The sequence below is a fragment of the Ursus maritimus genome, unplaced genomic scaffold (genome assembly GCF_017311325.1).
Source record: "Ursus maritimus isolate PB19 unplaced genomic scaffold, ASM1731132v1 scaffold_19, whole genome shotgun sequence".
Lineage (NCBI taxonomy): Eukaryota > Metazoa > Chordata > Mammalia > Carnivora > Ursidae > Ursus > Ursus maritimus.
This window is the reverse complement of record NW_024424341.1, coordinates 21,873,589-21,886,008: the sequence shown is the minus strand read 5'-3', so window position 1 is coordinate 21,886,008 and position 12,420 is coordinate 21,873,589. Positions and strand designations below refer to the sequence as shown.

Below are 12,420 nucleotides of genomic sequence, written 5' to 3'. Positions count from 1 at the left end.
GTTTTGGGGGCTGCTCATCTTGAGAGAAGGAAGGTATTTTGGGTTTGCTGCTATTTATGTTAACTTTCCTCACAAGTGTCCGATGGCGAAGGCCCAAGCCCTTCACCCCATGCACTCTTCAAGAATGTTATTTTTGCAACATTTTTATTGATACGATATATTTATTTTGAACACAGAAAAGATACATTGTTGCTTATTTAGCGCTTAATCCAGGAACAAGAAAAGCTGTTTAGCTCCATCCCTCAAACACTGGTGAGTACTTAGGGATTTTTATCTTTTTTCCCCTAGTACTCTCTAGGGTTGCAGAAGCAGGATGCATTTCTTAAAAGAGTCTCATCCCTGGAGTGCATTTAAAGGCTATACAGTACAACAGACAGATATTTTTTGCCTAGAAAACAGTACACCACAGAGGCGGACAGAACTGCTTGTAAACAAGGTCCCTTTCCTGGTGGAGTCGGGTGCTCCGGGATGCCAGAGCCTCTGGACGGATTCCTTTCCGTGCTGCACCAGAAGAAATCCCATTTCTACAGAAAATAAAATTCACGATTGCCATCCTTGTCACCCTTCTTCTCAAGAAAGGGATTACTGAAATGTCTTAGCCCTTCATTAGAGGAATGGAAATGGGGGGTAGAGGCTGGGTGGGGGTGGGGGGGAGGCAGGGTGGACTTGAGGATTCCACTTCCTGCCGCTGGCAATGCTGGCGGGACACTCTGCAAAGATGTTCGGCTGCCACCCTCTGGCAGGCTGGGTCTTCAGAAATCAGCTGTTACTTGCATGGTCTCTGATGGAAATTGCTGGGATTTGTGGGCCACTCTCTAAGCAGGCACACTTCTGGGGTGCCCCCGGGCAGTGAGGCCCAGATCCAACCTCTCGTGGTGGCATGCTAGTATTTAGGGGGCCCACTTCCCCTCTATTTCATCTCTGCAAACACCCTGGAGCGCAGGGCCAGAACACATGGGCTCACAATTCCCAACTAGGAGCTGCCACCCGGGGTGGGGGAAGGGGGCAGCCCAAACTCGGGCCATGATGGTCAGCTGAGCACACACTTAGCAAGGGGCCATGTCTCTGCCTCAGAGCTGTGCCCAGGCCACCCTTCTCTTCTTTGAAGACCCTCAGCCCTGGGCCATGGTTGGACTGACACGGGGACAGCTATAACCCACCACCACCACCGTCATTGCATGCCCGCCAAGGACCCTGCTCATCACCTGTCGTGTGGGGTGGGGGCCTCCGAAATAACTCCGCCAGCGCCACGAGGCTGGGGGCACTGGGTTAGGGAGGGGGCAGGGTGGGTGGTGAGGGCCTCCAGGTTGTGCCTGAGCCCCCAGACCCATGTCCCTCACCCCATAAGTGTCAGGGTGGTGATATTGTGGCTGCCCTGGAATCGAGGGAGAGGTACAGTGTGTAGCTGAACCTCACTGAAGCCTGTCCCACCGACCAGGAGGGCACGCCGCCCTGGGGTGGGGGGGGCAGGCGGCCGACCTGGGATGGTTGAGCAGTTTCTGGAGGCAGAATCAGAGTTTGGGCACAGCCTGCCAGGTGAGGGCAGAGGCAAACAGGCCAGGGAGAGGGAGGAGCAAGGCCCTGTCCCTCTCCACCTGTCTTCTCCCAGCATTGTCTGCAGAGGCATAACCAACAGGCTGGGGAGGAGACGGGAGGTCAAGAGAGCTTCATTGTTAATGAAACCTTAGCAGATGGGTTTGTGTGGATGTGGGGGGCCTGTGTGTATTCACATGTCTGTACATGTGTGGTGCATATCTGGATGTGTGTGTGCACATGGGTGTGTTAATGTGTATGTGTGTGTACAAACTACATATGTGTGCATGTGGAAGTGTGTGCACATGTGTGTGTATGTGTGTAGCTGTACAAACTGTGTGTGCACGTGGGAGTGCTGTGTGTGCATATCTGTGTGTGTGTGTGTAGGTGCACAAACTGTGCATGTGGGAGTGCTGTGTGTGCGTATCTCTGTGTGTGTCTGTAGGTGCACAAACTGCACGTGGGAATGCTGTGTGTGCATATATGTGTGTGTGTGTGTGTGTGTGTGTATGTGTGAGCGCATGCCCTTGTGAGCCTGTGTGTGTGTCTGTGTGTGTGCACGCCCTTGTGGCTCAGCCCGAGGGACCGGCAGGACCTGGCTGGCTGGGTCACTCACAGAATCCTTTCTGGACCAGAGGCCGGGGCCCGGGTTGGGGTGGGGGAGCCCTGGGAGCTCCTTGGCCCTGGTTCTGGTCCCGGCAGTGGCAGCAGACCTGACGGGGGGCTGACCCCACACACAGCCTCATAAGGGGGCAGGGTATCCATGGAGACGGTGCGGAGGCCACCCTGGCCCAGGATCCTCTGTGCCTGCTGGTGTTGGCCGGGGCTGTGGCCGCTGCCCGCGCTCGTGACGCCATCCAGCATGGGGTAGGAGTCGGTCAGCGAGTAGGGCGGTGGTGCATCCGTGGGGATGTACAGCTGAGTGGCCCCTGGCCCCACACACTCCTCATAACTACAAGAGAAGAGGCTCCCTCAAGGCTCTGGAACCTGGCCTTAGGGGCAGGCGTGGAGGTCTTTCCCAAGGGCTGGGACCCGATCTGCAGTGACAGCTGCCCTGTGGTTTGTCCTGCCGGCTCTAATGAAACCCCTCAGCTCCCCCCGGGAAAGGCACCCCAGAACCACTGAGACTGGATTCTGGTCCCAACTCAGCCTGTGTTCCGTGTGAACTTGTGTGAGCAAGTCACTGAACTCCGGGTCTCAGATGGCTCAGGACAGTGGCCACTGCTGATGGAGCGGCTCCCCGGCTGGCACTGAGTGTGGGTGGTGCTGGGGGCGGCAACCTTGGGCTGTCTGACACTCCTTGGTGGCCCTTCCAGGCTTAGGAAGGAGAACCTAGGACTCCTCAGAAACCCATAGCTGCAAGGCAAAAGAGCACCTGCTGCCCCCCAGGGGCTAGGGGGTAAAGGGTGATGGGGGTATGGCTCTTTGTGGGGCCAGCAGGTTTTCCAGGTAGGGAAGTGATGGAGGCCCTGACCTCTCCTTTTTCCAACTACTAACCCATCAGTGATCTGCCTGAGGGTGCCAGGGAGAACCCACAGGCCCTCCAGAGAAGAATTCCCCAATGGGACCGGGCCACCTGATGGCCATGAGTGCAGTGTGGACACAGTGCATGTGATTTGGGTTTTGAGGTGCATACTAAGGAGCTGGGGCCTGGACCCTCCACCCCAGCCCCGGCGCCAGCCTGAAGGAGCTGAGCTTTTCCTTCTCTAGTGACATCTGTTGTGTCACGCCCTGCCTAACTGGGACCTGCTTGGTCAGGAGATGGCCACACCCAGAGATTTTCTGCATTTACACCATTTGGGGGCGATGTTGCTATTTCCCATGGGGGGTGGGGATTCACACCCAGTGCCCCTCCCCTTCATGCCCTCCTCCCCCACGCAGCCTCCTTACCCTGGTGGAGAATCTGGGTACAGCTCTCGAAGCACTGTGGCATCCATGTCCCCATCAGAACTGAGGTCCAATGGTGGGGACCAATCCTCAGCAGGGCTGCAGGTGTAGCGTATCCTGTGGCCCGAGCGGCTGTATGTGTGCCCATCAGACACTGCAGGGGACAGACATTCAGTCTGGGCTTTAGATCGGAAGCAGGGAGGTGCCTACGTGTCTACCTGAGGCCACTGAGAACCTGTTTTCTCCAACTCACCATGTGGTCCCTCACCAAGCCCAGCTGCCTGTCATTCTCTCAGCTAGTCCCAGAATGTGAGCACCAATGCTGTGCTGGGCGTGGGGTCTCAGAGAGGAAGCAGAGCTGGCTCTGCCATGGTGGGGCTCCCCTGGTGGTGAGCGGCCTGTCCTGGGGACAGCCCGTTACAGAGCAGTGTGTCATGAGATTTGACAGATACAGTACTGGCCCTGTGGGAACAGTGATGAGCTGACCCAGCCTGGAGGTCAGGGAGGCCTTCCCGGAGGAGGGGCTCCTAAAGCTGAGTCTTATCTAGGAATTAGCCAAGAGAAGAGCGACAGACCGGGCAGAAGGAACAGAAGAGGTTGAGCCAAGGAAGGAGATTAGAAAGAGGAGTGTGGTGTGAAAAGGAAGCTTTGAAACTGAGGAGAAGGGCTGGGGCATGAAAACTGGGGAGCCAGGGAATGAGGGCTGCAGAGGTCTCTGGGGTCAGGCCTCCCAACTCCCCGCACCCAACCACACATTATTCCCTTAGTTATCCCAGGAGAAAGGGCATTTCTGTAATGAATTCTGGTCGCTCCATATACTGTATTCACTTCTGTTTTGTTTGTATGTTTACCATATATTAGCACATTAAAGGCTCTGAAAAGTCCTGCAGCTGAGAATTACATTTGACTGCGTTTGTGCAGCATCTGACCACAGAATCTTCTTTTCTTAGATCTAGGAACACTGCTTAGGAGGTGCTGATAGAGCACATTCATTCAGCACCAGTGTGGTTCAGAGAGGCTCAGTGACTTTCCAGAGGCCATACAACAAATTACTGGTAGGACCAGAGGGCAGCTGGATATCCTGCTCCTCACTCTGTAAAGCTCTCCACCTCCCAGTTTCCAACAGTTCTAGTAGAGGCTACAGGACAGTGGGAGCTGCAAAGATGGCTGAGTCATGAGGTCTCCCCACCCACAATGGGCTCTCCTTGGGCTCTTCCTCTCAGAGAGCAGGACTCAACATCAGGAGTGGGGCTTATCTGTCTGGGGTGGGGCTCATGACCTTTCTTTGAGGTCAGAAGCACTGTCCATCCCCATTTTATACACTGAGGATGTCCATCCCCATTCTACATTCTACAGGCCGAGGCTCCGGGTCACAGAGTTGGAATCCATGCACAGTCTGTATAACTGTAAAAACTGTTCTTTCCACTCCCCTAATCTCTTTTCCCCACTCCTCATACAATGGTGAGTAGAAAAATCTGGCTGTGAAACTCTATCTGCAGGTATAATCCCATGGTTATCTATGGACATCGAGAAAGCTCTCGGAAGAAAATATTCCAGACACGTCAACAGTGGCTCTGTCTTGATGACAGGATCGTGACCCTTATTTTCTTCTTTATATTTTCTGTATTTTAAAGGTTTTCCACGGTGAACATGTATTACTTTTCTACTAGGAAAAAGGTACCCAATAACGCATGCTATAAAAAGGAGCTGAAATGAGATTTGTTTCCCTTTAGGGCACCAGCTGAAGGGTGAGAATTTCTGGAAGAACTTGAGGAATAAACACAGGAAAGAAGAAAGCATGAAAGAGGGTGAGGACAGAAATGGGACATGGGCCTCTGGGCTCCAGGGCCAGGAGGGGCCCATCCACCATGCAGGAGGTTGTGGCTTGTCTGGACCTCGGGAAAGCTAAGGCTGTGTCCTGGACCGGGGTGCCTGAGAGCTAACAGAGGCAAGCCACGCTGCTGTTCCCCTCTCTCCCTGGGCGCAGACGCTGAGCAGCTTCGGGAAACTGGGGCTGCCCTGAGGCACTCACCTAGCTCAGACCCCAATCCTGCGTGGACCCAGCTCAGTCCAGACAGAGCTCCTGAGGAACAGCTGGAAAGACTCCCCCCGGCCCCTCATTTCAGCTCCCCAAATTCTTTTCTTATCTCCTCTCCTTTCCCTGTCTCCACGTCAGCACAGACCCCGATGGCCCAGGCCTCTGCAAGTCCCTCTAGCCACCTCATGGGGAGTGAGATCTCCCTATCCCCTTCTTTACCCAAATCAAGAAACACCTCAGCTCATGATTTAACTCAAATCCGAGGTTAACACCCCTTGATAAGACCGGGAGTGGGGGGCAGGAATTTCCATCTATGGGCACCTACTGTGTTCTAGCCTCATGGCCACGTTCACCCTCACACCTGGGAGAGGCACTGTGGCTACCTCCTCTCTGATGTGGAAACTGAGAGGTGAGGCCACTTGCTCTAAAGCCCCAGCAAGAGAGAGACCAAATCTGTTTCCTAAAGATGAAGATCTTTCCATCTTATAGAAATAGAATTTCTTTCTTTCTTTCTTTCTTTCTTTCTTTCTTTCTTTCTTTCTTTCTTTCTTTCTTTCTCTCATTCATTCATTCATTCATTCATTCTCAAACAGGTGTTGGCTCCTCTCTCTGAGCCTGGCTAGACTGCAGAAGGGCTCCACGGGCAGGCGGAGGAGGGCAAATTTTGTCCTGAGGGCAATGGGGAGCCACTGAAGGGCATTGAGCAGAGGATGGAAGTGTTCCCAGGTCAGTCACTTTGTTAGCCTTGTGGAGAATGCCTGGCAGCTGCCAGTTCGGCGGCTGGCAAGGGGCGGTGGCCAGTGTCACTGACGTGGCCCTGGCTCAGGTTTTCTTGGGGGAAAAAGAACGAAACGAGTTAACATGTATTGAGCAAACACCCACAAGCCAGGTACTGTGCTGATTTCCTCACAGTAACCTTTAGCGGGGGGTCTCCATGTACTCCTTGTGCAGGTGACTCCATTGAGGTACACAGTGGTGAGACACCTTTCCCCAGGTTGTACAGTAAGACGTGGAAGATGAAGGCTGTTTTGGATCCCTGGTTCTGAGCGGCCTGTGAGACCTTGAGGAGAGATGTCTGGGGGATCCCTGGTCGAAGGTGACAGGTGGTGCCTGAAACTGGCAGGTGGGTGTGATGGAGTCGGGAGCGGGTGCAGAGACAAGACCCGGGACCAAGGCTTGGGCTCTGAGGGACCTTGAGAGTCCTCTCCTCAGAGACGAGGAATCTACAAAGGAGTCTGGATGGAGGCCGCAGAGCGGCAGAAGGGAGGCCAGCAGAACCTGAGTCAGTGGAGCCAGGGGAGGTGGTGTCTGGAGGACAGAGGGTCCGCAGTGCCACCAGGCGGGTGCTTGTCGGCACGCTGCTGTGTCGTTCTCCCCACAGCTATGCACAGTGTACTTTCTTCTCTCTGGCCTCCTTCCCAGGCTCCAGGCAGCCCTGCGCACCCTCCAGGAGGCTGGAGGGAGCTGGGGGAGGGGGGAGCATCAGTGCCTCTGGGCTCCCCACTGAGGCCCCAAAGCAAGAGCTGAGAACATAAGTGGGGCAGGGAGACGGGAACCCCACGAATGAGTACCCATGGGGACAGGGATGCTGGGCCGCTGCCAGTCATCATGGGCAGCAAAGGCCTGATGCCGGATGTGTCTGGGCTGTGACCTGCAGTCACCCCCCCACTCCAGAGTTCAGGGCCAGGGCCTTGCCCTGTGGCCTCCAGGCCCATCTCTCTCCTCCAGGCCACAGTTGACCTCTCAAACCTCAGCTTGGGGTTTACTATGGGCCCCTCTCCCATGCTCTAAGTACCAGGCTTAGGTCTGGGACTTTCAGGCTGTTCAACAAGGTGCTTTAGTTTCCCAGTCTTTGAAATGGGTTAGGGGTGCCCAGCTGGCTCAGTCGGTGGAACATGCAACTCTTGATCGTGGGGTTGTAAGTTTGAGCCCCATGTTGAATATAGAGATGACTTAAAAAAAAAATACTAAAAAAACAAAATAAAATGGGCGAGCACAGCTCTTGCAGTTAGGAGGAAATGGGGTGATTCCTTCCCTGGCCCACGGAGCATCTTCTCTGGGTGAGATCCTATTCTGGATGATGGGCCCTGCTTTCCCTGATGCAGCCCAGCCATCCCATGACAGGGGCATTGGTGGAAGTGTGAGTAAACATCAAGCAAGTACAGGGAAGGGCAAGTCAACCCTGCCTGGGCGGGATGAAGGGGTCAGAGCAGCTCCCAAAAGAAAGTGGCATGTGAGCTGGGCTTGGAACTATAAGTAGGCTTTTGTCAGTTGGGGGAAGTATGGGGAATGGCATTGTGGGCCTCGGAAGAGCATGTGCAAAGGTGTGGGGGTGGGGAGGAGCATGAAGGAGGTGCTTGGGGACAAGCTGGAGGAGGGGCAGGCAAGGGTCGGGCCATGGGAGGTGGGCAGGCTGGCTGTGCTGGGTCTGACCCACGGCACCCTGCAGCGCAGGGGGCCAGGGTGGAGAGTGGGGTCCCCCTGGCCTCTTGTTGGATGGGCATGCCCGGGCAGGAGCCTTATACTCCTTGAGAGTCAGGCTGGTGCCGCAAGCATAGGAGCAGGCCAGGCCGGGTCTGGGCAGTGCTCCTGGCTTGTCTTCTGGGGATCCTCGGCTTCTGGGGACACTAGAGGGGACTGGGCTGGCTGGGCTTTCAGCACCTGCCTGATTCATGCTGACTCTTCTCTTTAGCTTCCCTTGTTAGGCAGTGAGGGCGAGCCACTGAGCTGCTGCACCTTCCTCCACGCGGCCACTTGTCCCCTGCCATGTGATGTCCCTCTGTATCATGTTAGAGGGCCCGCTTCCTGCTCCTCTGCTCCTCCTAACAGCATTGCTAGAGGAGCAACATCCCGGTCTGCAGGGCCCCCAGGTCTTGAGTGCATCTGCCAGATAGAGCCCTGGGCCCACACGGGGCCCCTGCTGCTGTTTCCTGCGCACCTTCAGCCTCCCTCAGGGGTGCGGGCACCGGCCCTTCTGGGGCCTCTCTGTGCAGTGGGGAGCCTGCAGGAACCCAGGTCGGGCTACCTGGGCTCCAATCTGGGTCCACCCAGCTGGGTGGCCCTAGGTAGTTTACTTCGGCACCCTGCAATGGTCTGAATGTTCGTGTCCCCCCTGCCCCCCAATTCATATATTGAAATCTGAACCCCCCAAGGTGTTGCTATTACGAGATAGGGCCTTTGGGAGATGATGAGGCCATGAAGGTGGAGCCCTCATAATAGGGATCAGTGGCTCATAAAAGAGACCCCAGAGAGCTAGCTCACCCCTTTGAGGACACAGTGAGAAGGATGTGGGCCCTCACCAGATACCAAATCTGCAGGGGCCTGCAGGCCCCCCCACCCCGCCTCCAGCACAGAGAAGTAAAGTTCTCTTGTTTACAAAGCCCCTCCATTTCTTGTATGTTTGTTACAGCAGCCGGAATGCCCCAACCTCAACTTCCTTATCTGTAAATTGGGAGGGTAATAAAAAGTAGCCTTACCTCCAGGACCATGGTAAGGATTAAATGAGACGATGCGTGAAAAGTGCCCAACACACAGTGAGCTCCCACTGCCCAGTTCCCTCCTGCTTCAGCTCCCCGGTGGCTTGAGGGGGGCTAGTTGTTAAAAGGTGGCCCCTTCCTCAACCAGTTAGCTGCTGGTTGCTGGGGCACAAAGCTGCTGGTTAATCAGGGCGTGTTGGGAGGGGGCTGTGGATTTCAGGCCTCCCAAGGTCCAGGAGGATGAGATCCAACCTAACTAGTTTTTAAATTTTTTTTTCTTTCTTTCTCTCAAGCTCTGCCTGTCCCAGAGGAGGAAAGATTCCCAGGCCCTGCCGTGGCTCCGGAGCCTTCAGACTGCTTCGCCTGCAGGGTGATGTGGCCTCTCTACAGCCCCCCAGCTCCCGGCAGAGACCCCGTCAGGCCTCAGGGCAGGCTTTCTCCTGCTCTTGACAACCATTCAGGAATTGAATGAGCTCCTTCTTGCTGCTTTTGGAAAACGGGCCCCTTCCAAGTGTAAGACAGTGTCAGGTGTCTGCATTCTGTAAAAGGTTTAGGCCTTCTGGCCAGATGGACACTTCCGGAGCTGGTCGGCCCAAGAATTAGACCACCTCTGTGTAAGGGAGATTCCCCTAACTGGGAAACTCTACAGTCAGTTCTGTGTGCACTTTGCAGGCCCTCTGGGGGTAGATTCATTCACTCATCATTTAGGCCATCATTTATCCATCCACTTATTCCTATACCCATCCCACCCCCCACCTATCCATCCCTCCACTTTCCTATCTATCCATCTTTCCATCCATCCGTCCACCCATCCCATCTATCCACGCGCTCACACAGCCCACCTAATCCACGCCTGTATCCACCGCCTGCAGCCATTCATCCTCTCTTCATGTGTCCTTCCATCCACCCATTTAGCCATCTCTCTCCCATCCCACCCACTCATCCATCTTTCCCTTCAGCCACTGGTCCGTCCACTCACCTGCCCCGCCCTGTTCCCCCCACCTCTCCATCTCCTCATCCCCCTACTCGTCTGTCCTCCCATCCCGCTCACCCATTCCTCTCTCCCTCCGTCCCTGCATCCGGGCACCAGCTGGACCAGCTGTCAGTACAGCTGGACCCACACTGGCCAAGGCTGGGGAGTAACACCACACCCTCCCTTTGACCTTCAGTGTCACCCTTGGCAGACTACTGGACCTCCCAGGCCCCTGAGAGTGTTCTGGTGAGTGCCTCTGATCTCTTCCTGACCACTCTGCCCCACCCATGAGAGAGGGGCCACCTCCCGCATGTCTCCTGGGTGGCAGTCACAATCAGACAGGAGGCCGGGCCCCGGGGTGAACGGCAACTCACCGTATCCTTGCTCGTACTCTCGATGGTGATGGCGGCGGTGGCGATGGTGGTGGTGATGGTGGCGGCGGTGGCGGTGGCGGTGACGCTGGAGCCGGGCCTGCCGGTCCCTGCGGATACTGCCCACGATGATGGTGATGCAGGAGAGGATGATGACCACACCTATGACTGCACTTGCCACCAATACAGGAGACACGAGCAGGTGGCTGTGCTCCGAGCTCTCTGAGAACGTAGGGTAGAAGTAGCTGGTGCGGTTATACCGAGCTACTGCGAACAAAGAGAGAGGACACTGAATTGGGGCAGAGACTCTGCCACACTTCCTCCTCCAGCCCCGCTGCCCTGTGAATTATTTGTCTCTAAATAAATGGAGGATAGTCTAGGTTCAGCCCCATGGACTGTGTCCTGGCTGCCTGTGTGAGGGAGGAGGGGGGAGTGCTTTGCTCTACTGCCTATAGGAGCCTCTGTTACTGGGGCTTGGCCTCCCCTTCCCTCCTCTCCAGCTCTGGCCTGAGAGCTCAACTAACACACAGATAGGAAAAGAGAAACTCAGAAAGGGCAATAGACTTGCCCAAGGTCACACAGCAAATCAGTGGCAGAGCTGAGGCTTGAACTCAAGACTCAGTACTAGACAGGGACTCTACTCCATCAAGACTTGAGGTTGGAAGGCCAACTTTACCAAGATCTTGGAAAGGGGTGGTTGATGGACCGGGGCAGGGCATCAAAGTATGAGGACCAACTCTGTTGGCCTCCAACACTGGCCTCCTGCCTTGGGGTGAAACCTACCAAGGGGGTTCCAGGGAAATCAGATGGTAGCTGAGACATATCAGGGGATTGGATCAGAGCAGAGAAGGCTTCCCAGAGTGGCTATACTAATATTAGGAAATATAGACTTTAAAACAAAAAAATGTCATTAGAGATAAAAGGGACATTTTATAATGACAAAAGGGGCAATCTATCACAAAGTTATAACAATTATAAACCTATATGCACCTGAGAACATGGCCCTAAGATGCAGGGAGCAAAGGCTGACGCACTGAAGGGAGAAACCAACGATGCGGCAGTAACAGCTGGAGACTTCAGGACCCCACTTTCAACAAGGTATGGGATTCGGTTTCATCTCTGCTTTTGACCGGTTGTGACTGCTTGGGTTTTTGAGGAAGTGCCTGATTCTTATTTCAGTTCCCGTGGCTGTCAGCTAGGTACCCTAAGCTCAAGCTGTCCATTTTTCCTCAAGACCCACAGACAAAAGGTGGCAAAGTGAGGCTCTCCTCCTTATCTTTCTCTCAGGCAAAAGAGATCCGTTTAAATTGTCCAGTCTGACCTCAGTTTAGGACTAGAGCCCTTGGCTGTGGACATGGAGCACGCCTGCCACTCTTTCTCAGTCGAGGTGGGTGGCAGACGTTACTAAGTGACAATGGTTCTCTCTCCTGTTTGGTCTGGGAGGCAGCGTCGGCATCCTTTCCAACAGCACTCCGCACGGTGATTGCACCTGGTCAGGAAGTGGAGCTTTTGCCCCACTTGTCTAGTGTGACCACAGTGCCCTGTGCTACTGCTCCGGAGACAGTGGCCAGGGCTTTGGCTGGGCCTGGAGCTGAGCCATGGTCACGCTGCTACTGGATTCTCTCTAGTAAAGTCCAGGCAAGCCAGCTGTCCAACTGATGTCACCCTCTTCCTCCTCACCAGGTAGCCTCTCACTTTGGAAGCCAAGGGCAGGGCTGGGGCGTGTCAGGGACATCAGCTCTCCTCTGAGAAGGTAGGTGTGTGTGGGGTCCACGCTGCCGTCAGGGCTCCAGACTGTCCCGTTCAGTGTGTCCCCGCTGCTGCAATGGCTTGGATCACACCGGTCACCCACGACTCAAGGCAGACGTGCTCCTGGAGAGCTGGCCCATCCAGGCTGTAGGTGCCCAGCATGAACACCTACAGCTGGACGTAAGCATGTGTGCCTGTTCTGCTCGGCACGCAGAATGGCTGCTGAGGTGCTGGCCCCTCAGGGTCACCTTGAAGCCACCCCGCCCTCCACTGCCTCGGCAGCAGACGAGAGCCTCGCCCGCCAGCAGTGCCAGTCTCATCAGCAGCTGGGTGCAGAGATGGCATCACCCTTGCCTGCAGATGGAGCCAGTTGGCATCGGCGTCCACCTGCAT

The 12,420-nt window shown here is 55.2% G+C and overlaps 1 protein-coding gene across 1 annotated transcript; it reads right to left on the bottom strand.

Annotated features, from left to right (window-relative positions):
- Positions 1–1,987: 1,987 nt before the first annotated feature.
- BEAN1 (brain expressed associated with NEDD4 1) lies at positions 1,988–12,420 on the bottom strand. Its single transcript, XM_008702565.2, has 4 exons — positions 12,276–12,420; positions 10,282–10,545; positions 3,424–3,574; positions 1,988–2,485 (listed from the first exon to the last, which is right to left on the bottom strand). Exons 1-4 carry the CDS (start codon positions 12,418–12,420, stop codon positions 2,146–2,148), a joined length of 900 nt encoding a protein of 299 aa, XP_008700787.2. The 3' UTR covers positions 1,988–2,145.